Source organism: Motacilla alba, chromosome 3 (genome assembly GCF_015832195.1).
Source record: "Motacilla alba alba isolate MOTALB_02 chromosome 3, Motacilla_alba_V1.0_pri, whole genome shotgun sequence".
Lineage (NCBI taxonomy): Eukaryota > Metazoa > Chordata > Aves > Passeriformes > Motacillidae > Motacilla > Motacilla alba.
In genome coordinates, this window is record NC_052018.1 from 39,804,046 (window position 1) to 39,827,138 (window position 23,093).

The 23,093-nt window shown below is 37.2% G+C and overlaps 1 protein-coding gene across 7 annotated transcripts in view; it reads left to right on the forward strand.

The window, feature by feature from the left end:
* Positions 1-23,093, forward strand: part of KLHL32 (kelch like family member 32) — a 123,384-nt gene that overhangs the window by 59,156 nt on the left and 41,135 nt on the right. For 6 of the 7 annotated variants that reach the window (XM_038131502.1, XM_038131501.1, XM_038131507.1 and 3 more), the window contains one exon: positions 306-404. In XM_038131502.1, coding sequence (XP_037987430.1) covers positions 306-404 — 99 coding nt within the window. Of the gene's footprint in view, positions 1-305; positions 405-10,752; positions 12,537-23,093 lie in introns of those variants that run through there. The other variant, XM_038131506.1, reaches the window with a different exon arrangement.

The window sequence follows — 23,093 nt, forward strand, 5'->3', positions numbered from 1 at the left end:
GTTATTTTGAAAAGTCTCCTTCTTAAACAGCACATATTTAGTTTTGAAGGATTTAGGGGGTATTGTGACTTAGAGACTCTCACAGGAAAAGGAAAATAACAAAAAAAAGTTTAAAAATCCTTTGGGAAATTCAGATGAACTTTAGAAAATCTGTCCATATTCTGTAAAGACTTCCCTATATGCTTTATTGTATTCTGTTCTTTATGTTGACTTAAATATCTGAAATAACCAAGGCCTTTAATATTTTCTACAAGTACTCTGAGTACATCTTCCAGATTACTAACCTTCCATTTTCTTCTTTACAGATCCTCTTGGAACCAGGGGTGATACAGGATGTCCTAGCAGCTGGGAGTCATTTGCAGTTGCTGGAGCTTCTCAGTTTATGTTCTCACTATCTCATTGAGGTGAGGCTTTTTGGCCTGATCAGCTTTTTCTGTTTGGTACACTTTTGCTTCAAGCCTAATTTCAGTAGGAAACTATTAGTACAATACCCGGTGTAATGTAAATGGCAAAAACTGGGAGATCAGAATTTTGGATGTCATTTGGGTATCAGTTTATGGTAGATGCTTTATCCTTCCATCCATTTTGTCCATTTCATTCCTGAAAACAAGAAAGGTCTGCTAATTAATATCATCATATGGGAGTTTGATTCCCCCTTTTACCGGGGAATTTGCTTTCTTCTACTTCAGTGTACCAAATGTGAAATTATTTCCCTATTAGGATCATAAGTATTGTGACAAATTCAGATGTGTAATTCACAATAGAATATTGACATGTATTCCAGGGCACTACAACCTCTCACTAAAGGAACAGGACTTATTTTAACGGTACCTTAGTCTCAATAAGCCTTATGCCTGTAATGCTAATGCCTTTATCAAATAAAAAAATAGAGTTGTGGTAAGCATTTTTTTTTTGTGCTTGGCTTGTATAGGAAATGGTAGCAAGAACGATGGGATGATGGTAGCAAGAACACGGCTTTGATGGGTATCTGTGAAAAGCCTTCTAAAAATAAAATGGCAATAGCAGTTCTACAGAACTGTTTGCACCTCTCAGTAACTTTTCATCACTGTTTCTGAAATGGGATGTGTTAACTGCACCTGTGCAGCACTTGGACATGGAGATGCACATCAGCACAGTGCTCTTGGTGTGCACTTGCCTTCCAACAGCGTAACTGCCTTTGAGCAGTGGGAGTGTGCTTGGCAGCATGCTGAGCTACTGAGCACCAGGGGCACGCAGGATCTCATGTTAAGAACTTCAGGATGTACTAGAAGGTTTTGTGTCTTACAGAAAAAGAATCTGTTCTTTGAGTGTTAACCTCAGGAAACCCTTCAAAATGTATATTCAGACAATAAGTTGGTATTAATTTGTGCATTATAAATTGATTAGAAATTTTAAGGAGCTGACAGAGAGCTGCAATTGGTATAATTTTTTCTTTTTAGGAATGCAGGAAGAGATTTAATTTTTCTGAGGAAACAGACATGGGTTGTGATGGGAAAGATGGTTGGTTTGAGAAATAAGAACTGCAAGATACCAAATAAGCCACAAAACCATTTGACCTACTGGTTATCAGGCAGGCATGGGAAGGGGTTACTGTAATGAGGAAGATACAAATCTAACACTGGTAGTCATATACAACATATTTAATGGTCCTCAAACAAACCAGTTAGTGTGAGTATGTCTTTGATGCTTATGCTTACTTTGTCAGAAATTGAACTAAAGAAACTATTACAGCAAAGAAGCTACAGAAAATATTAAAGAGTAGGAAAAAGTTTGTTTGTTGTGCTCATCAAGTAGGGATGTAAGAGGATATAGGTATATACTCAACTAAACCCTTGTACTAACTTTTTCTGTTTAGGCTAAACTAAAACTTCTTTTCTATTACCTGTGTGGAGTAGCTTCTGGTATTTGTAGCTCTTCTCTTAGTACCATCTTAATACTTTTAATCCCGATGCCATTGCAGGGGAAAGACAGACAACTACAGATTTATCAGTTCTTTCAATCTTGTCCTTAATCTGCAAGCTATAGTCAATTATTTAGAAATAGATTGCTAATGAATAAAAACCCCAAAATCGCGCTAGCCCCATAAAAAACCCAACACTTTGGAGTTAGGAAATATTTCTTCCAAATGACTCTGTAATTAACAGAGCAGTACAAATTTTCTGAACATGGCAGTCAGAGAAACCATTAGGTTGAAAAAGCCCTTTAAGATGAAGTCCAACCACAAGATAACTAGCAGAAGAATCAGAGGCATTTGAATTCCTCTCCTGATAGTGCTTTTCCTGTTGATCTCATGTCTTTTGATGCATTTGGCTCATGCATATGTCTATTTGCATGTTTTTTTCTATTTCTACAACTTACAAGATTACTGTGTCTTTCATGAGTCATAGAAACCACTTTGTGGCCTGCAGTTGCTGTAGGATGCGTGAAAGATGTGAAAAAGCACTGTTGTACCTTGAATAGTGTGCCAGGGTAGGACAACTGGAACTCCACTGTTGTAAAAATTAAGAGGAAGTGGGACTCAGTTTCCAGATTTACAGTAGTGGAGGTAGGGAATAAGATAGTGGATATAGGGGAAAAAAGAGGAGAATATGTCTTGGAAGACAGAGAGCAGTGCAAGTTCTGTAACCTATTTTTGAATCAGGGTCTCATCATAAAGGTTTGGAATCTGCATGCACATCTGTGAGGTAGCTGTAGCTGATACGAGTTGGGATTTAGGCTGTATTTTACTCTTTATTTTTTTACCAAGTTCACCTCAGTGAGGCACACTGCACTGCACACCTCAGTGAGACAGAACTGCAGTCTAAATAGATCTCAGTAGAAATTTACTTGTCTTGTTTGTTTTGTACGGTTGCAGTCCATGCAAGTAATCAGCCTTGAGTGGTTGCTGCGAGTCTTTTTAACAGAAGTCAACAAGGTACTGCACGTTAAAACTGTGATATCTTTCAGGTCCAAACTAATTGAATCAAATATCTATGTTCTACGTATTACTGTGTGACTTTAAAAAATAGCTCTTTCTTTATTTTAGTACTATCTGCAACAAAAATCCAAGTAGATAAAGAAGGCTTCCTTAAAACCACTTGTCCCCTCTGCAGTTGGTAACTGGAGTGTCTTGTCACCCCCACGTGCTGTGATACAGATGCTGGAAAGGAAATAGTGCTTGCCCTTTCTCTTCTCTCTGATGAGTGAGTGTGCCGGAGTTCTTCATTTACAGTGCTACTGAATTTCTTTTATGCTCTTTTGAATTGTTCAGATACCATAAACTCAGCTTATTTTAGCCTAAATTCAGGAAATACAGTGTGTGGGATCTAGCTGTCATTTATTGTTGTGTAATGATGACAGAGAGTTTTAACTTGTTAGGATTGTCTTTAACTGTTTTGATTAGACCAAGCTTTTCCTGTATGGGCGCTGCTCTTATTGTTAGCACTTGTTCCAGCTCTTCTCTAGCTGTTCCAGCCTGACAGTTCATTGGAACTGTCTTGAACACTTTCATCTCTTTGTGATACTTTTATCTGGGACCTGTAATAATGCCATGCATTTCAATAAGGATGCAGTTTTTTGGCTATAAATGCAATTGGCATTGCCTGTTCACGTATCTGTTTCAAGGCACATTGGTAGTCTTTGAGATTCCAAAGAATACTGTAATGATATGATTCGTCTAAGATGATTGCTGAAGTGTCTGATTGTCAAAAATTATTTCTAGTTCACTGGGGACAGGATAATTTCCAGCCAATGCTGACTTTTATATTGACTGGTCTTTAAGGAATTTCCTCTTGGTTGTCTCAGAATAAACAAAATGTTATTTTGACTATGACAGATCCTCCTTTTTGTAGACTAAACTGCTTAGAGGACTTTAATTTTTTTGATAAATTTAAAAAAAATCTTTAGAAAGTTATTTAAATTGCTTTTATGGCAATTTTTAAAAAGAGTTCTCAATCAAAGGAAAGACAGGAAAAAGGAGAGGAACATTTTTTTCCCTGCCGTCAGTTAGGTAATGCAGTGGAGGTTTCTGTCAACACTGCTAGTTTATTAAATGCGTTTTATCATCTATAAACTTCTCATTATCAAATGCTCTGAAGCATCTAATGTTGATTCAATATTCTCATTTGAAAACTCATGCTCATTTTAGATTGATAATTTACTAGTTTTTATTTTAAAACTGTGGTAAATCATATTTTCTTTATTTGCAAACAAGAGAAATGCCCAAGTATTCCCTACTTATGATCTTAATTCCAGCTTTGCGTGGTGCAGACTTCTCCCTCCATATCATCATTGTCATACCTTGAATTATGATTATTCCACAACCTCTGCTGTTGGGGGTTTTGTTTCTACCTTCCTTTCTAGAAGGGGACTCTTTTGAAGCCTGCTGATGTATTTTATTTGAGATACATACATATTCATGAATCTCTCATGTCATCTGCATAATTCTCAGGTACATTAAACATTGAAACAAGGCTTGTAAGGCACACATCTGTCTCAGGCTGAACAAACGGTAAGGCAATGCATTTTTTTCCTTAACTGCTACAGAGGTGTGGGAGAGCGAAAGACTTGAACTTTGTGTACCGTCAGTGGCACTAAGGTCTGGGATCGCTCACACAGCGTTTGCTTGCAGCCTGCACATCCAGTTCTCTTAGGTTCTTGTTTTCCAAGTTCCTCCTCCAGCTCAGTTTGATTGTCAGTTTTGGCTGAGGTTTTTTAAAGGAGGATAATGCAGAGAGCTGCAGCCAATAGGCAAACTTTGAAATATAACAGGAATGGGTTATCTGAATAGCTCCTTTCCCTCTTAAAAGTGGACCATATTTGTCACATGATATAGGAAAAAGCAAGAGATAACTAGTTAAGGCATTAAATGTGGGGGCCATCTGAAAAGGGAGTTTTTAAATTGAACTGTAGAGAACATGGTATTAGGTAATGTGCTTGTGATGACCTATTTTGCTCTTTAAAGCTTGTGAATGTTTTTTCTGAAGGATACGTGATGACTTTATTCTTATGCAAGAGAATAAATGTGTTAAAACATTTATTCAGAACATAAAAATGTTTGTTTCATGAGTATGTCTGAGTTACATAACTCAGATCTAAGAAATTTTGTATTTTTGCTCAACTGTTTGTGTATTCAGTACCAGAGAGCCACAAACTGCAAATTATTTCAACAATCAGAGTCTTGATAAGGAGGGAATGCTATTGAGAATATAAGTTTTTAATGGAATTTCCTTCTGCTGATCAACAACAGCTCAGTATTGTGTGGGTAGTAATTGGCTTTTAAAGCAGAGGTTGATTTCCACTGGTATTCAGGGAGCTGGGATATTGGACTCCCATAATTGAAGTCTCAAAGCTAAGTGATTTTCCTGTATATTCTGAAGTGCAATTTTTTTTTTTTCAGTGGAGTTCTAGGTACATCCTGAATTACAGTCAAGGTATGATAGTTGTGGGTGAGGAGTTCAGAAGTTGCAGAGCAGTCCAAAGCCAAGCTTAGACTCATTTCTGAAAGGCAGGATGTGGCATGACTGTTAGATTGCATTTATCCCTTTAATTTTCTGCTGCCAGATTAGGCACCTTTTGTGAAGAACAGATTAAATTTGCACACTGGACAGAGTTGGGGATATAATTTATGTTATGTATATTGGTTGGACAGTGGCATAGTTTCAGTACAGACTTATTTGAAGTGACTGTCCTTGTACTTAATTCTGGAAATTATTTCTTATTCTCATAGTTCCTGGGAGGAGCAGGTGTAGTAGACAATAGCAGTGATGAACCTGATTGCCACTGAAGTTATTCTGACTTGTAAAAATTATTCTTGGGATCCTACATGTTTTTTGTGTCAAGTGAACTTGAAACTTTGATGCCAATTTTCCTATCAGTTTTAAGTGCATTAGGTTCCCTGCTAAATGGTAAATGTACCAGATTACTTTTTAGAAGCTTCATTACATTAAATGGAACTCTGCTTGCTTGCTATTGATATCAGTCCTACCATCTTTGAAGACAGCTAATCTAAGATAAAAAGAAAATAACATTTTAGGTGAGTGACTAAAATAAACCTGGGCACAGCATTGTACAACAGCAGTCAACTGGAATTTTCTTGGAACTGCCTCTGTATTGTCCTGCTCTGGATTCTTGTTTACAAAAGCAGGCAGTGAGGAGGATCAGACCTGAGATACAAAAATAAGGTTAATCAACTGACAAATCCTTCTGGAATAATTCATGGTCATAATTGAAGCAGGCAAATTGTCTTGGGTAGGGGCATTTGATTTTTAAGCTTCTACTGTAATGGTCAATTTAGGCTTAAAGAACGAATTTTTTTCCTGGTGTACAAATTCCTAATTATCTAAATATTTTCTTCTTCTAATTTTAAACTATCTGAATATGTTGTAGATTGAAATATGCTACTGTTCTTAAATGGAAGAAGCTACAAATGAATTTGTGTGTAGATTAAAAGGAAGAGTGTGCATGGTTTATATATATGGGTAAACCAGAGCTTCAAAGCTATTTATTTTTCTTAAACCAAACTTCTCCATTTGGAACGGTGCCAATGACAATCCCAACTTTCACTAAGATAAACTCCTTCAGAGATGAATTAATTCGTACACCAGAGATTGAGAGCATCACCTTTGTATTGCTAGAAGCCCCAGATCAGTTGGGATTTTAGCTCCTGGGTTTTTCATATAGAGCAAATTAAACTACTGGAAAGAAAATCTAAAGGTCATCTAGCAACCAAGGCTTGCTTTTTTTTACTAATACTGAGTTTTTAATCTAAGTACATGCATGCACATTCGGCACACTCCCCTCAATCCCCCAGAATTAGTCACCACCAGCAAGCTTAAGTCTACCAACTTTATCCTGTGGTGAAGTAACCTTCCCATGCTGAGAATACAAAGTAGACAAAAATAATGTATTACGTTTTCCTGTTTTTAAGTGTTACACAACCAGTTGTTGCTGTGCTAGCCTGCTATTTTTTGAAGGAGCAAGTTTTGTCAGCTGTTGTCATTGAGCTATTGATAATCATTAGAAAAGTTCTTTGACAAAACTCAAAAATAGCTCGGGGAATTTTTTCTGTTATCTCTTTAATATACTGATACATTACAGAGATAATAATCTGTATATATGAAAAGTGGTTGCACTTGTGAGGATTCGAACTTAAAGTGGGACTCAGGAAAAAAATGGTGGTGGTTTTTTTTCCATTTTTCAGTTGGTATCAGTGAGGAAAGTGGAAATATGTGACAATACCCAGTCACTTTGAATCCCATTCTTACTGTAATCCACTTGCTGCTATTTATCTGCAGTGTGAATTGAAACTGATGATGGATGTGTAAAAAAAATGATGCTGCAACATCAAGGTGAACTATTGCTGGCAAGATCAGAGCTCCCGAGCTCTGATGTATGGATACACACTGCCAGTCCTCTGCAGCAGTTACAGGAGAGTAAAAGAAAAGTTACAGGAGAGGTCACAAGTTGGGAAGAGACAGTTAGTGCTTTATCTGCCATCTCTTTGCAGATTCTGTCAGGAAGGGCGAGCAGCTTTGGTGTGTGTTTTTAATAGGGGCGGGGAAACTGTTTTGCTTCACAATTTCCCAATTCTTCACAATTGCTTACACTTTTTTTCCCTGCCCTTCTCATGTTGTCATTCTAGCCAGTGTGGACTCTTTAGATGACCTTTCTGTCCATCATTCCCTGAAAGATTTCTGCTTCTGGAATCTTTCCAATATTTTCATAAAGCTGTAAACAGGGGCTGATGAATGCCAGAATGCTTAGCGTACAAAATTCTTCTTTGGTTTTATTGCCATCTGATCGATTCTAATGTTTTATGCTCTCCCTGTCCCTCCCTGTCCCCAGTGTATTTCACTTCAAATTCTGCTTGCGACTTGAGGCAGTTTGGATGCATGAGCCCCTGGAATGGAAGTATTTGTAACTGGCTAGTGCAGCTGTCTTTATCTGCTTGTGTTCTCAGTGACATGTCCACTTAGAGGTCTGGAGGAAAGTTTTGTTTATTGCAAGAAATGACACCCAGAAGGCAGAATGGCTGAACTGGACTTGAAATGAGGCAGTCGAAGCCCTTCCTACCCGGGCCTGGGCAGCAGGTGGCAGTGTGAGTCCGTAACAGTTTGAGCAGAGAAATTCAAGCTAAAATCAGAAAAAATGAAAAGAAAAATTATTTATTTTTACTCCGTATTAGTCTTCTGACCTAATCAGTAAAAAAGTCATTATTCACACAACACTGGGCAATATGCATTGTAATTTTTAACAAATAATAGGAAACTGTTAATGTTTTCACAGGAAATACAGTTCTGTCTTGTGCAGCAATGGTCATTTATCACCGCACTTTGTGAAATCACTCATTTGTTCTAATTTGAATGTAAATGACTCTAAGGTTTTACAAATAAGGTGACAGACTCACATAAATGTAATTGCAGGGTTCATCTCTCTCTTTTTATATATCACTCATTAAGTTATGAATTAAATACATCGTATTAAACCAGGGGCATGTCCAATGATGATATTGTAATGGCAAATTACTCTATGCTATTAGAGGTGTATTTTTTATTCATGGACATTAATTTGTCATTAAGCAGCATTAGTTTAGCACTTTTATGTGGAAGACGTGACCTGAAAGAGGAGACTTACAGCTCTAATGTGAAAGAAGAGGAATATAGGCAGCAGACATAGAGAGGGGTTTTTACCTCCTGGAAAGAAACAGAGAAAAATTTTACTTAAATTTGCTTTCATCTAAAGCGCTTTGAGTTGTATTAAGCCATTTTAGCAAAAGTATTTCTGAAACAAGAAAATGCTTTGATTATATAGTATTTACAATATGGGAAAAGCCAGAATGCTAAGTACGAAATGGTGACTATAAATCATTTGTAACCTATGAACCTGAAGAGAACATTGGGCTTGAAGTGAGTTACAATCTGATTTTATCTCAGAAGTATCTCTGTGGTAGAGAGCTAATTGTTCATCTTTTCTTTCTTCTATACTAGCTTACCCAAAATAGAACTGATTTTTTTTTTTTTTCATTCTCCATTATAAAGTAAATACTTTTTACCTCTTCTCTATTTTGTATTTTTAGGTACACTATTATTATTATTTTCGCAGGAGTCAATTTCAAATTCTAAATGCAGTCGCAAAATATTTCTTAAGATAACGAATGCGAAAATGTATTATTTGATGGAATTTCAGGGGGCAACTTAGCACCTGAAGTATGAGGCTAAGGAAAATAGTGAATGATTCAGTCTGCTCTGTCTTTAAAAGATGTCAAAAAGACCTTGTAAATTTAATTTTAATTTTTCAGTCAGCTTAATAGAAGAGACTTTCAAAACCTTGTTTATCTAATGGTGAAGAAGGACTGAAGTAATGAGGATCCAAATTGATACATTCTCCAGTCATGCATATTTGCATTTTAGTCTTTTTTGTAGACAATCTCACATTAAAGGCATAAGAAATCTGGACTTGATACAAACCTATGTATTTGGCATTTGATACCCTGCCCCATAATCTTTTATGTTTTTCTGATGGTCTGATCGTTACTGTGTGATCCATCTACCTGAACTGCTTGCAACATACTCAACTAATTGTGCTAGTTAAGAAGAAAGATTTGTACGGAAAATAACCTAAGCCCACATTATGTATAAGTATCTTTAGAAATGGAAGCAGATTATCATCTCTTTTTAATTACTGTTAAATACTGTTAAACCATTTGTGTTTCTAGGGGACCACAAAGGAAGAAACAAGAGAAACAAGTTCCATATAAGGCTTTGATGTTTTCCAATAGATCTTGTAGCAGCACTAAATGAAACAGAATTTTAGCACATTCCATCACTTATGGTATTTTTTTTAACAACTGCATGACTAGAATTTGTATTTAGCTTTAGATTAGTGATGTAGACTAACTCCATTCAGAATAAAGATACCCTTTCTGTCCATGGTACTGAATAGGCCTTGAAACCAGAATGAATATAAATGTATACATGCTGTAATGACTTATTGAATCGTCAGTCAGTATGTGATCAGAGCTTTAAAAGTTATAAATTGTCCTCATTCTTCTCACTAATTCTAAAAATTAAAGATCCACGCCTATAGATTAGTGGCATCAACTTTATTAACCATCAATAACATCCTGTGAGTGTTTTATTTCAAACATGAAAAACATGAGAAATGCCTGTAACTTCATTTGCCTGTTTTCTTGTGTAATATATTCAAAACATCTGTTTATTAATTTGGAGGAAATTTTTGCTACATTTCCCATCTGTTTAAACAGTTTTATGGAATTTGTGATTTCTGTCACAGAGTATGTCTAACTGTATAAACAGCATTAGATCTTAAACCAGGACTTTTTATTTACAGTTCAGTAGGAACTGATCTGTAACACACAGAATTCTTTCTCCTTTGTAATTCTTTCTTCCTTCTTCCTTGTGGAATGTTTTCTCCTTGTTAATTGGAAGCGCTGTCTATTCTAATTATGTATGTAAAGGGCCTTGAGTTTCCATAGCATCTCAGCATTATCATGGGAAAATATTGTAGTAACCTCAGGTATATTCAGTTGCCAGCGGTCACTAGGACTGGAAGTCCAGCTGACTTGAGGAGGCATGTTGTGGACATGAAAAACACCAGGGGGACAGGCCTACTGTCATACACCATGCCCCAGATCAGTGTTCATGTGTGTTTGTGTTTGGGTTTGCCTGCCTCTCAGTATTTTTACTTATATTTGCAGCATTACCATCTTCATGGGGAACTGAAGTATGTAGGAAGTACATGTATGCGATGATGATGTCCAGGAACCCCGAGACTGCTATTGACAGTTTACTGAAACCAAACACTTGAAATGATATGACTTTCCTAGGTAATATCGTGAGTCTTAACTTCTATGTATTCCTAATCAAGTTCTGGACTCAGATAGCACCATTCAGCCCTGGACCAAAACTTGAATAGGTTAAAAATTTCTTGAAAATGAGCAAAGCAAGTAGCAAAAATTATCAGTGTGTGAATATTTTGAGGTGGGGGGAAAACAAACAGTATTAGACATAGGTAACCTTTTATAAGCTGTTGGTAGGGTTTTGCTTATAAGTGTGGTTGAAAGGTTGAAATCTTTGAAATGTGAATGTTTTAGCAACATTTCTTACTGAAATTTGTATTTGAAAAGAACTAACTTTTATAACATTGCATGGAACAATCACTGGCTAAAAACTTCTTCGGTAAGCTGTAGTTAATTTTTGAAAGCAGTGACTTTTCTGCAGATGTACATTTTTTTTTTGGAAGCAACTCAGCTATGTCTTGTTTTTAAATGCCCTTCCAAAGTTCTGTGAAAGAGTGTTACAGAATGGGTCAGGTTGGAAGGTGATGTGGTGGGTTGTCTGGTAGAAACTTCCTGCTCAAGCTGGGTCATCCTGCAGCACTGGGCACAGGATTGTGTGCAGACAGTTCTCAAATATTTCCAGTGATGGAGACTCCACAACCTCTCTGAGCAACCTGTTCCAGTGCTTAGTCGCCTGGACAGTACAGAAGTTTTTCCTCATATTCAGGTGGAACTTTTGTGTATCAGTTTGTGTGCACCATCAGGAAGAGCCTGGCTCCATTCTCTTGGCACTATCCCTTCAGATATATTGTTGAGGTGTCCTCTCAATCATCTCTTCTTGAGGCTGAACAGGCCCAGTTCCCTCAGCATTTCCTCATAATAGAGATGCTTCAGTCCCCTAAACATCTTTGTAGCCCTTTGCTGGACTCGCTCCAGGAGTTCCACATCTCTCTCTTTCTGAGGAGCCCAGGGTTGGACACAGCTCTCCAGATGTGGCCCCACCAGGCCAGGGAAGAGGGATAGGATCACCTCTCTTGACCTGCTGATAATGGTCTTCCTAAAGTACCCCAGGACACTGTTGGCCTTTTTGGCCACCAGGACACTCTGCTGGCTCATGGACAGCTTACAGTCCACCACGACTCCCAGGATGTTCTCCACAGAGCATTGCTTCACTTGATTCTATTATGTTTAAAGGGAAATGCTGGAGAGGTGCCTTTCAAACTCTACAGGAATGAAGTCCTGGCACATATCTGTAGTTGTGAACACTTAAAAACTGAGCCTACAATGAGTTGTTCAACTTATAAAGTTGGTGTCTTTAAGGTAAAGTCTTGAAGTCAGTGAGAATTTCATCATTTGATTGTGTCAAATATATGGTCCATTGATTAATCTTATCTTCTCTGTGGAAAAAAAAAAGCGTTTATCCTAAACAAGAGATTCTGACTGTAAGCTGAGATTTGGAAGTGAGGGATTGAATTACTTTTTATTCTTGGTAAGAACTGCTAGAAACAAATGGACCAGAGTCATCATGATCTTTGAAGGCTCATGCATTCCTGCTGGTGCTTGGCATCTTCAGCAGTGTGAACATTCACATGTATTAGTTTTGGGAGGACTTGTGGCTTGTTTAGCACTACTGAGGTCAGGTGTAGGAAATCAAACTGGATGTTGAGTCAAGGCCCATTTTTTACATTTGGCCTTCATCCTTTCCAGGTTTTCTACTTTTGAAAGTCAGACACTACAATAATTTCTGGCTAAAAGAATGGTGAGTAAATCAATAATGCTTAAAATGTGCTTAGCCTGAAAAAAAAAGGAGGCTCAGGAGAGACCTTATCACACTCTACAAATACCTGAAAGGAGGTTGTAGCCTGCTTTGGGTCCATCTCTGCTCACAGGCAACCAGCAAAAGGACAAGAGGACACAGTCTTAATTGTGCCAGAGGAAGTTTAAGCAGGACATTTGGAAACAAGGCTTCATAGGAAGAGAGATTTGCTGTTGGAATGGACTGCCCAGGGCAGTGGTGGAGTCACTGTCCCTGGCAGTGTTTAAAAAAGGCTGGATGTGGCACTTAGAGCCTTAATCTAGTTGACAGGGTGGTGTTGGTTCATAGGTTGGACTTCATGACCTCAAAGGTCTTTTCCAGCCTAGTTAATGCTGTTATTCTGTGAAAGACAAGCAAACTCCTCTTGATCTTCACATGTCCAGATTTTGTTTTTAAAATTCAGTGGTTCTTCCAGATTTTTCTCATTCTTTTACTCTTCTGTCTATTTATGGCCTACCACTATCCCTTTTAATGCCGTATATCTCCTGAAATCGGTTCTGATTAATGCATTGCAAACCTACTAATAACAGAGCTCCTGGTTGTGGGAAAGAGAGATGTTCTTTTCACTGCATAAATCTGGGGAAAGAGAGTTCTAGAGGGGTTTTTTTTTACTGGGGTATAAGCCTATACAATACACGTTGCAGACATTTTGCTAATATATTGACCTGTATATGTAAGTTAAAATTCTGTTGAAGTTGGTGAAGACAGGAATTATCTAGCTACTAGGGCACTGGAGTGGGTTCCAGTCATGTGAGGTTCTCTTCTTTGTATATTCTGCATAATGGGAAATCTTTTTAAATTATTCTTCTGCTTCTCCTTTTTTCCTCTGTAAAATGAGAATTTGCCTTGGTTTAGTGCCATGAGCAACAAAAATAAAATTCTTAGTGATTTTTGAGCTGAGGTCAGATATTGCAGGAGCACAGAGATACCTGAACAAATAACAGTTTTCCAAATAAAATGGAAATGTTGCCTTTTTATCATTCACATACTTACAGTCAGGTTCTTTTAACTGCTGAGTACTCTCGTATCTTTCTGCAGCTGCAACAAGTCTCTTGCTTTTGAGAGGAATGAGAAACCATTATAACCCCAGCAGTCAAATTGCACAAATATTTCCTTCTTTACCTGTACAGACAGTTGTCAAAAAAACTAGTTTTATTGCAGTCTTTTTTTTTAATGCAGAGCTGCAAAATGTACATAATCCCATGAAGCCAATGCATACAGTCCTGTACTTTTTAGTTCCTTGTCTAGGGCAGCTCTGATCCTACATTCATGCGCCAGAAACTATTTTCTGAAAATTTAGTCAGAGCTATTTTTCCTTTCATATATTCTCTCCATGTTATAAATATCTTTGCTCAAGATCAAATCCCCCAGGAGTCTTTCTTTAAAAAACTAAGTTGAGCACCTGAAATCTTGCAAGGCTGGTTTTCCAACCTGTAGGTTTTAAGTATCCTTAGAGTTGGACTTCAGAACTGGGACCAATAATTAAAGAGTAGATTTAAAATGTAACATTAAAGCAGCAAGAGGGCTTATTTCTTTTATTGGGCAGTACTGGGTGTGCATTTTATGACATGAGCTTTTTTTTTTTTTGTGCCTCCTGATGGCTTGTCAGTGTTGTTCCAAATAGAGCCTGGTATATTTTCTGTATTATGTTACTGGTTCCCAGATAGCCTGATAATACTCATGCTGTCCTTGCAGAGACTTCTGCAGACTCTGCAGACCAAAATTAGCATTCACTACTTCAATTAAACTCTGAACAGTATTGGATCAAAATGGATTCCTTGAGGACTTTTGTCTATCAAAGTTGTACTCACTATTGAGTTATCCTGCACTGGATACAGCGTTTCAGTAGATGGAGTATCAAATACTGCCTTAAAATTCTAAGGAAATTTTGTTGCTTTGGGTTCTTTTGCAAACATTTCTGAGACTTGAATTGATCTGTGTTAAATAACCTGTTATTCCATGTGTTCTAGGCAATTTGTTTAATTCTCTGATGTTATTAGATGACCAGCTCACTACAGCCACCCTTTTCCAATTCTTAATTTTTAGATGTGTCTGTTAGCTTTGTAATGCTTAAGCATTTGGTGACAGACTGCTCCCTGAAACATGTTTTTAAGAAAAGTGTCTCCTTGATGGGTGTAATACAGAGCCCATGTGTACATCAATGAAATGTTCCAGAAATAAAATGCCATAAAAACATTACGAAAGCATTGTTTGAATCATATTATATATTCTTTGCACATAAACATCCTTGTTCTTATTTATACCTGGAGAGTTAACATTAGTATATTGATAATTTTAAATATGCTCCCTGTTATTTAGCATAATGTCTTCAGTCATGACTGTTGCCTTCCTTTTTTTAAGTTAGTGACGATGATGCTTTTTATCAGTCTTGATCACTTTTCACTTACATCCATGCAGAGTAGTTGGAGGAACAGTCACTCAGTCTCCTTGAGAAGCCATGTGTTCTCTGAATTGTGATTCTAAATCTCCTGCTGTATTCCAGTACTGTTTGCCTCCTGCAATCTCTGGGGTCTGGATCTGCTCTTGTATTCTTTGGTCTGGGTTTTTTTTCACGCTTCTGCATCTAAAAGTGACAGTGTCTTTTTCTGATCTGCTGGGTCTCCAAAGTGGATCCCAAGCAGCACCATAAAAACAGACTTTTGGCATTTGGGTTTTGTCATTGTGATTAGGCCCACAGTGCACAATGATGCAGATATAACCTTGCTTAGCTGTGGAATAGATTATTGGCAGTGCAGCTAAAATCTGATGAGATTTTGGACTGAGAAGTTCAAACAAGGTGTTACTGAGCATATCCAAATTATTTTTCTAGAGGCTTAATGAGGTGTGTCAGTGGAAGTTGTTCACAGGGATGGCAATTCCTATGATCTATTTCTATTCTGAATATTTTTAATATGGAAGAGTAATGGTCTTTTCCTGTCAGTCTCATTCTTAATAATGTATAATATACTTTTAGGGATGTTTTCAAGAGGTTTCAAGTGATTCATCTTGAAGCTGAAAAACTTCAGCTTGACTTATTAAATGTTGGCAAAATAGCAAGTTATTTTAAAAAAGGCATTGGAAAGGGAAACTGTCAGGTACACTAATACCTCTATTAACAGCTATATCAGGAATGTTGATTTTTAATTTTTTTCCGTCTCCCTCTGTCCTCCATACTGGTAATAAGAGATATGAATTAAGAATAAAAAATGCACTTTAATGTACTGTGAATTAGAAATAATTTTTCTTTTTCTATTTTCTTTGTCTGAAAGTTTTCATACTTAATACTTATATAAGACTTACTTTGGTTTTCAGTATATTAAGGAGGATTTACTTACCTACTTTTCACAGAATAGAATCATAAAATCATTAAGATTGGAAAATACCTCCAAGATCGAGTCTGACCTTTGACCAAACACCACCATGTCAATTAACCATTGCACTAAGTGCCATGTCCAGTTGTTTCTTGAACACTTCCAGAGAAGGTGACTCTACCACTTCCCTGGGTAGTCTGTTCCAATGCTTAGCCACCCTTTCAATGAAAAAAGTCTTCCAGGTGTCCAACCTGAACCTCTCCTGGTGCAGCTTAAGAAAATTTCCTCTTCTCCTGTCACTGGGAGAAGAGACCATCCCCACCTGGCTACACCCTCCTTTCAGGCAGTTGTAGAAAGTGATAAAGTCACCCCTGAGCCTCCTTTTCTCCAGGCTAAACACCCCCAGCTCTATCAACCACTCCTCATATGAGCCTTTATCAGCTCTGTTGCCCTTCTCTGAACTCTCTCCAGCCCCTCGATATCTTTCTTGTAGTGAGGGGCCCAGAACTGGACACACCGCTTGAGCTGAGTACACACACCACTACCAGTGCTGAGTACAGGGGGACAGCCATTGCCCCAGCCCTGCTGGTCACACTATTCTTTATCCAGGCCAGGATGTCATTGGCCTTCTTGGCCACCTGGGCACACGCTGGCACATGTTCAGCTGCTGCTGACCAGCATCTCCAGGTCCTTTTCCACTGCACAGTTTTGTAGACCCCAGCCTGTAGTGCTGCATGGGGTTGATGCAGCCAAAGTGCAGGACTTGTCCTTGTTGAATCTCACACTGTTGGCCATTGATCCAGATACAATTTAAAACAAGTCTTAAAAAATCATTGAAATAATTTGCCCCACCCCATAACTGGTATGGAGCCAAACAATTACAAGATCTGTTAATCAAAGACAGAATGCAATTAAAGAAGTGATTGGAAAGTAGCTTCTGAGCATCCTCAGTAGAATCTATTGCATCATAATTCCGATTTGTAATATGTTGCATTAGTTCTGTCTTGTCTGCCAGAGAGGCTGTTTCTGTGTCTTACTTGAGGACCAAGTTCACAGAGACTTTTCATGTGTCGTATGGTGACTATGAGCTACTAACGTGATGGCATCAAGAAAAAGACAGTTTGACTTTCATACAAGATAATTTATAAAGCTAAGGAAGTACTAATGCTACTTTACAAGGCACTGCTGAAAAATCAGGAGTACTGGGAAGAGTTTGTCCATGCAGAAGAATAAGTGAAATCAAAACTGTGAGAGTTGTAAAAAAGGTCAGCTAACCTGATCAGGAAGACCTACTGTACATGAGGAGATAAGACCTTTCCTTGTTTAGTCGAGTAAAATGAGGGCTGAGGAGGAATATCATTGTTTTCTGTAACTATATCCCTCAGTAAATACTGAGGGAGGGAGGGAGCAGAAAGGGAAACATCATGCTGTTAAATCTAAAAGATAATTTTGGCACAGAAACAAATATATATATAAACTGAGTAAATTAAACAAAATTAAGAGATAGAGTCTCAAAATCAGCTGAGCCTTCTTGTAATACTAGTTGTGAACAAGATGGATCTTTCTTAATTTATCCTGAAGATATTTGATGAGTTTGTGGCATAGTAGAGGAATAGACTTCCACTTCTGTGTTCTCATGGCCTTAAATGGTTATAGGAGCCTGTAACAAAAAAAAAAAAAAAAAAAAAAGGAAGTAATAATATCATACAGTCCTATACAGTCCTACTTTTTTTCTGGTTTGTAATTAATTATTTTGGCTGCTACTCCTGTAAGCTTTGTGTTTCTAAGTGACAACACTTGCTTTTTCTGGATTTGTCAATATTAGCAACAAAAAGAAACAAAAAAAAAAAGAGAACACTTATCATAAAAAAATACTGGTTGTGATGCATTAGCTAAGTAGTTTTTAGCTTTCCTCTTACACTGTAGTAATTCCAAAGAGCTAGCAAAAATATAAAATGATAAAGCATGTGTAGAGACTATATTCTGTGATTTCTGCTGGAGTAAAGGATGTATGAATGTGTATGAGAAATGTTATTCCTCACAACGTGTTTGAAGAATAGGCAAGCTTCCATAACTGGCAAAAATGGTAAATGTTGATAAATCTCGTCAAATACTTGCCTTGTGTTTCTGCTGTGTGAAATGATAGAAAAGTACCAGGTGAAGGGTTAAAAGATCTCCATGTTACTTCATCCCTGTACTTTCATTTGCTTAATATAATATATTGCTACAGTTATATTGCCAGGAGTAGCTGGTGAGATGTGAAGCTTTTCATTTAGGGGGTTTCTATGCCAGGGACACTTAAAATAATTTTAAAAATTCTTATTGCAGCATCTGTTAACCAAGGGAAAGCAGCTATTGAAACCTCTGCAGAACCTTACCTGTAGTTCTTCCAGTGGTACTATGAAAATTTAACTGTGTAGCCTTAACATTCCATTATTTTATTTCTTTCCATGATCCACATAATTGTGTATGCATATTATAGAAGTTATGTATAATCGGGGTCACCTAAAATATTGAATTGGATTGGCAGTTGAAGATATTTGTACTGTTTAATAATGTAGATCGATCTGCTTTTCTAGAAAATGTTTTCTTTTTTTAGTTTTACATATGGCATGCTTCACTTTCCTTTTTTGAATACCACACATTTGTGTCATCACATGAGCTATCTGAGAATGTCATGTCTTTCCTCTGTGCTTGTGAAGCTCACAGGCCGCCTCTGTGCCTTCAGAGAGGATTCTCACTAGCACCAGCCAACAGGATTAAACCTGAAAACTGAGCAGATAGAGAGAAACAATAAGTGAGAAGGGAAATGAATTCTCACAGGGTAGAGAAAAAATAATAGGGCTGAAATGTTTTGATATTGTTGGTTTTTTACTTAGCTCTAGACCTACTTTGAAATAGCAGCAAGGATAAAAATTAACTTTGCATGCTCAAAGGAGAAAACAACAGCAAGAATTACAGAAAGTGGTGAGAAAGCAGTGATCTATCAGAAAAATTAATTGTATAAAATGAGTCACTTAAAGCCATCTTTTACTTTGTCTATAAACACATCTGCAGCCTGCACTTATTTCATAATAAGAGTAATCAGTTCAGAACATTGAAAAATTCTAAGTCAGCTGTTCCACTGTGACCTGGCTTCAGCAAAATGCTTTTAATGGTTCAACTGGATGACTTCGGTGTTTAACAGAGGCAAATTTCAAATAAGATCTAAAATATACTTTTTGTGCTTATGCTTATTATGAAACATTTGTGTCTGTTGCTGTGCTGTTGAGTGTATGCCTGATCTGTTAGTTCATGAGAAAATGTGTGAGGTTTTGCAGAACTAAAACCTTTGATATACAAAGAAACAGCTAGACCCAGCAGAACTGGTTTTCTTTTATCTTAAAATTGTGTTGATCCCTTTTTTTATCATTACAATTTTTCATTTTTTTACCATGCCTTATCTATTTAGGGTCCATCTTTGCTGTGATTTCTGTCAAGGTTTTTTTCTGAGTGGTACAGCTGGTTCATAGTATTTAATGTGGCAGAGAACCTGGAGGTGTAGGGTCAAGACCTGTGCTGCTTAAGGATTTTGAATAGCTATGTCCCTCTCTTAGAGACCTCACACCTGGGTTTTTGTTTTTGTTTTTTTGCTTTGAAGAGGCTGAACCCCTTTTAGAAAAGGGGGAAATAGTGTCACCATGCAACTCTTCTTTGCTACAGCAGCAGGGCTAGTCATTTAATACCTTGATTTATAACAGTATTGTAATCTAGGAAGCAGGTGGAGTTACAACTGGTTACAGTACTTTGGATATTAATGGCTTGGCTTGGCAGTGGAATTCTAAAGCTGTATATACTTTTGCTGTTTTAATTATGCATTCATTAAAAGCTTTTATACCCAACAGAATAAAGTAAATATTGTTTGATCTCCGTAGTGTGCTCCCAGACTGTAGATTTGCACAGCAGGGTCTTGATAATCTGAATAAATTGTATTTCCCCAAGGAGTTTATCTTTCAAATAAGGTCATAAAGAAATGCATTCTTTCCCCTTAGTTCTCCTTGTGCTTTTTCTGCTATTTATAACATGGAGCACAGGAATAGAGGTATATTGTAGTCTGCTGTGTACTTGGTTATGATTAACTCTAATTTATCAATCTGTTACATCCTTTTCTGTGGCTTGTGCAAGGCAATTATTCTTTAAAGTACAAACAAATAAAGATGGTTTTGGAAGCAACTTAAACACAATGTTTATATCTATTTTTCCTGTTTGACAATTTATCATATATCTATATTAAAATGTACCTCTGTATCAAAATATTCACCCTGTCACATAATTTATTTTGAATATTTAATATTGTCATCTTTCAGATTATGTTTGTTTGTAGAAGGTATTTTCTTTTATGAGGCTTTTTAATGTCAGCTCATTGTTGAATTGGTTTGGCATCTAAAGGTTGGTACTATTGAATCAGAAGACCCTTAGTGGAATAATAGATTCCCTTGCTTCAGTGGGGGGATGCACACTAAGCAGAATGCATGGGATCTAAGGTAGTTTCTTATTTTAGAAGTAGACACTGATAAATAATTTGGACAATTTACTAAATTGGTTTGAGTTCACTGTGAGATTTCTGAACTATTTAAACTTAAAGTGCTGTACCTGTAATTTTATACATATTTTCTTAGCCTGAATATGTTTCAGCAGTGTAACATGCATCATAATAGAAGAGATAGGATCACTACCTTCAGCTCTTAGTGACAGTTTTGCTTGTGTCCATATTTCATCCTTCAGTTCAAAAAAGATAAGTGGCATCTACATAAAAGTTTATGAAAAAGGGGTTAAAAGTTTCAAAAATTTACATAAGCCTGGTTTGTAATGCCTGTTTTCAAAGAACATATATTGTAATACAGTACCACAAGAAAGTCACACACTACTTCAAAATTTTGTAGTTGCTCAGTTAATGCAATAAAGTAAAATCTATGGAAAGCAGAGACTGCCAGTACTCTTACTCATGAACACACCTAAATTTCCTGTTTAATAATCTATTTTACCATTTACCAGAGTTTTTAATTCAATTAAGGTTTTAGCATGAAAAATTTATTCAAATCAGACTGAGGTGACAGTGATTGCTTTGATCCTTCCTGTGGGACTTTTTTAAAGCTAGAAGATAAGGTGCATTTTTCATGCAACTAATTTATATACTTCATTTTAGACTGTTTTTGAAAGTTTTACCACTTACAAGAGCAAAGTTATGTGATCTAGGGTGTGCATTGAGCAATCTCAATGTGATATTTTTGCCCTCTAGGATCATAACTGAGGCACTAGTGTATAGTATGGTATAAACTCGATTTTTATTTGTAAAACCTAATGCAATATTTGCCTCTTTGTCTGTGAAATACAAACCCATTGATCAACTCTAACCTTACAAAATCAGAAATTAACATTACTGATTCCAGGCCAAGGCCAGTTTTAACAAAACACAATTTTAGTATTCATTAACAAGTAGACTGCAAGTTCAGCAGGTAACTAACACATTGTATCAGGAAGCATCAAAAATCATATGAAACTTAGCAATGAAAATAAGTAAACAGATAATCCCCCCCCCCCCCCCAAAAAAAAACCACCAAAAAACCCCACATACATAAATAAGCATCTGAAATAAGTTACTACATGCAGTATAAGTAACTGGTGAGATTTTATTTATACATCCATATTTGGCCTCTTCAACTGTAAGACAGCTTTCATAAAAACCACTTTGATTACTGCTGATTTAAGAGGATAAGGGAGTTTGGAGCTCATGAAAAATATCCAGATCTAAAATGAAGGCTTACCAGTGTCTTTCAAATTTCACTGAAAATGTGAAGATTTTTCAGGGGTAGATTGCATTTGAGTGTCTCATTACGGATGCTCTCTAATAAGGATTCTGTTATCTCCAGTATTTTCCTCCTCTAAAGCCTGCTAAAAGCCACCTCTCCTTCTCAACCAACACTTAGTGGGGTTTGACCAGGCATATAATTTAGTGGGACTGTTGATCCTCAGCTCACAGTTCTCGATTATTTGTTTATTTATTTATTTACTTATGTCCCTAGACATAGCCATTGACCACAAAAGAGCTCAATAAATACATGCTGAGCTCTTCTAAATTTCCTTCTGACATTTGGGATTTATTCAATCAGTGAGTTCTTTTAAAAGATAGTTTTCTGAACCAGACACAATAAACTGTGGTTGTTGCTTGTCAAATACTGTGATCTTTGCTTGGATTAGACTCCTATGTGTTGTTGTCACCTCTGCATGACCGTCACAGGAGTGGGATTGTGAGGTGCCATCTGTGATCTGAAGATACTAAACCACCAAGAAAGCACACAGACCAGATACTTTTGATGTAAAATTCATTCTTTTCTCTTTCTTTCTGCAACTGCAGATTTATTCTTACTTCTTCGGTGTTAGTGTGAGGAGGAGCTGACACTAGATCAGCTGTGGCTTTTGGGATGATGGCTGTTAGTGCTTGTTCTGACAATGTAAAGAACTTACCTTTGTTCTTCCAAGAAAACCATGGGAACCTCTTATGCAGAAATCTAAGTAGATAATGAGTAGGATTTATCTTAGTGTACAGCTCTGCTAGGGAAGGCGAACTGTTCAGACTGGGAGATTATGTAACAAGCAGGAACCTCCACAGGAATTTGATTCCATTTCCTCCAGTACTGACTCCTCTAAGCAGGTTAAAAAATTCTTTCTCCACTCTCCATTGCATATGCATAAACAGCTCCACAGTCATTGGGACAGGCACCCAATTCACACGTTCAAGATGTAGTCCATAAAACATTCCAAAAAAACCCCTCTTCGCACTTTCCCATCTTCCCTGTTGCTCTGCTCTATCTGCCAGCCGTGCAGCTCATTTGACATTTACAAGATTTCTTGTCAGTTTCATTTGGTGCTGCCATTCCATCCAGCAGAGCAGTGAAAGTGAAATTGACTTAATTTAGTCTGTTTCTCTTCCTTGCTCCAGTCCCCGTGTTAACTCACCAGCAAAGTGAGACTGACGAGGCTCCTTGTCATTCTCTCACATGGGGCTGGTCAAGGGGAAGGCGGCTGATAGGGAGCAATGCGGTAAATTGGAAGATGAAAACCGGGATTGCAGAGGAGAGAGGAAGAGAGGTGTGAGCATGCAGCAAGAACTCAGAAAACGGGTAAACATGATTATTTCCCAGGTGCCCTG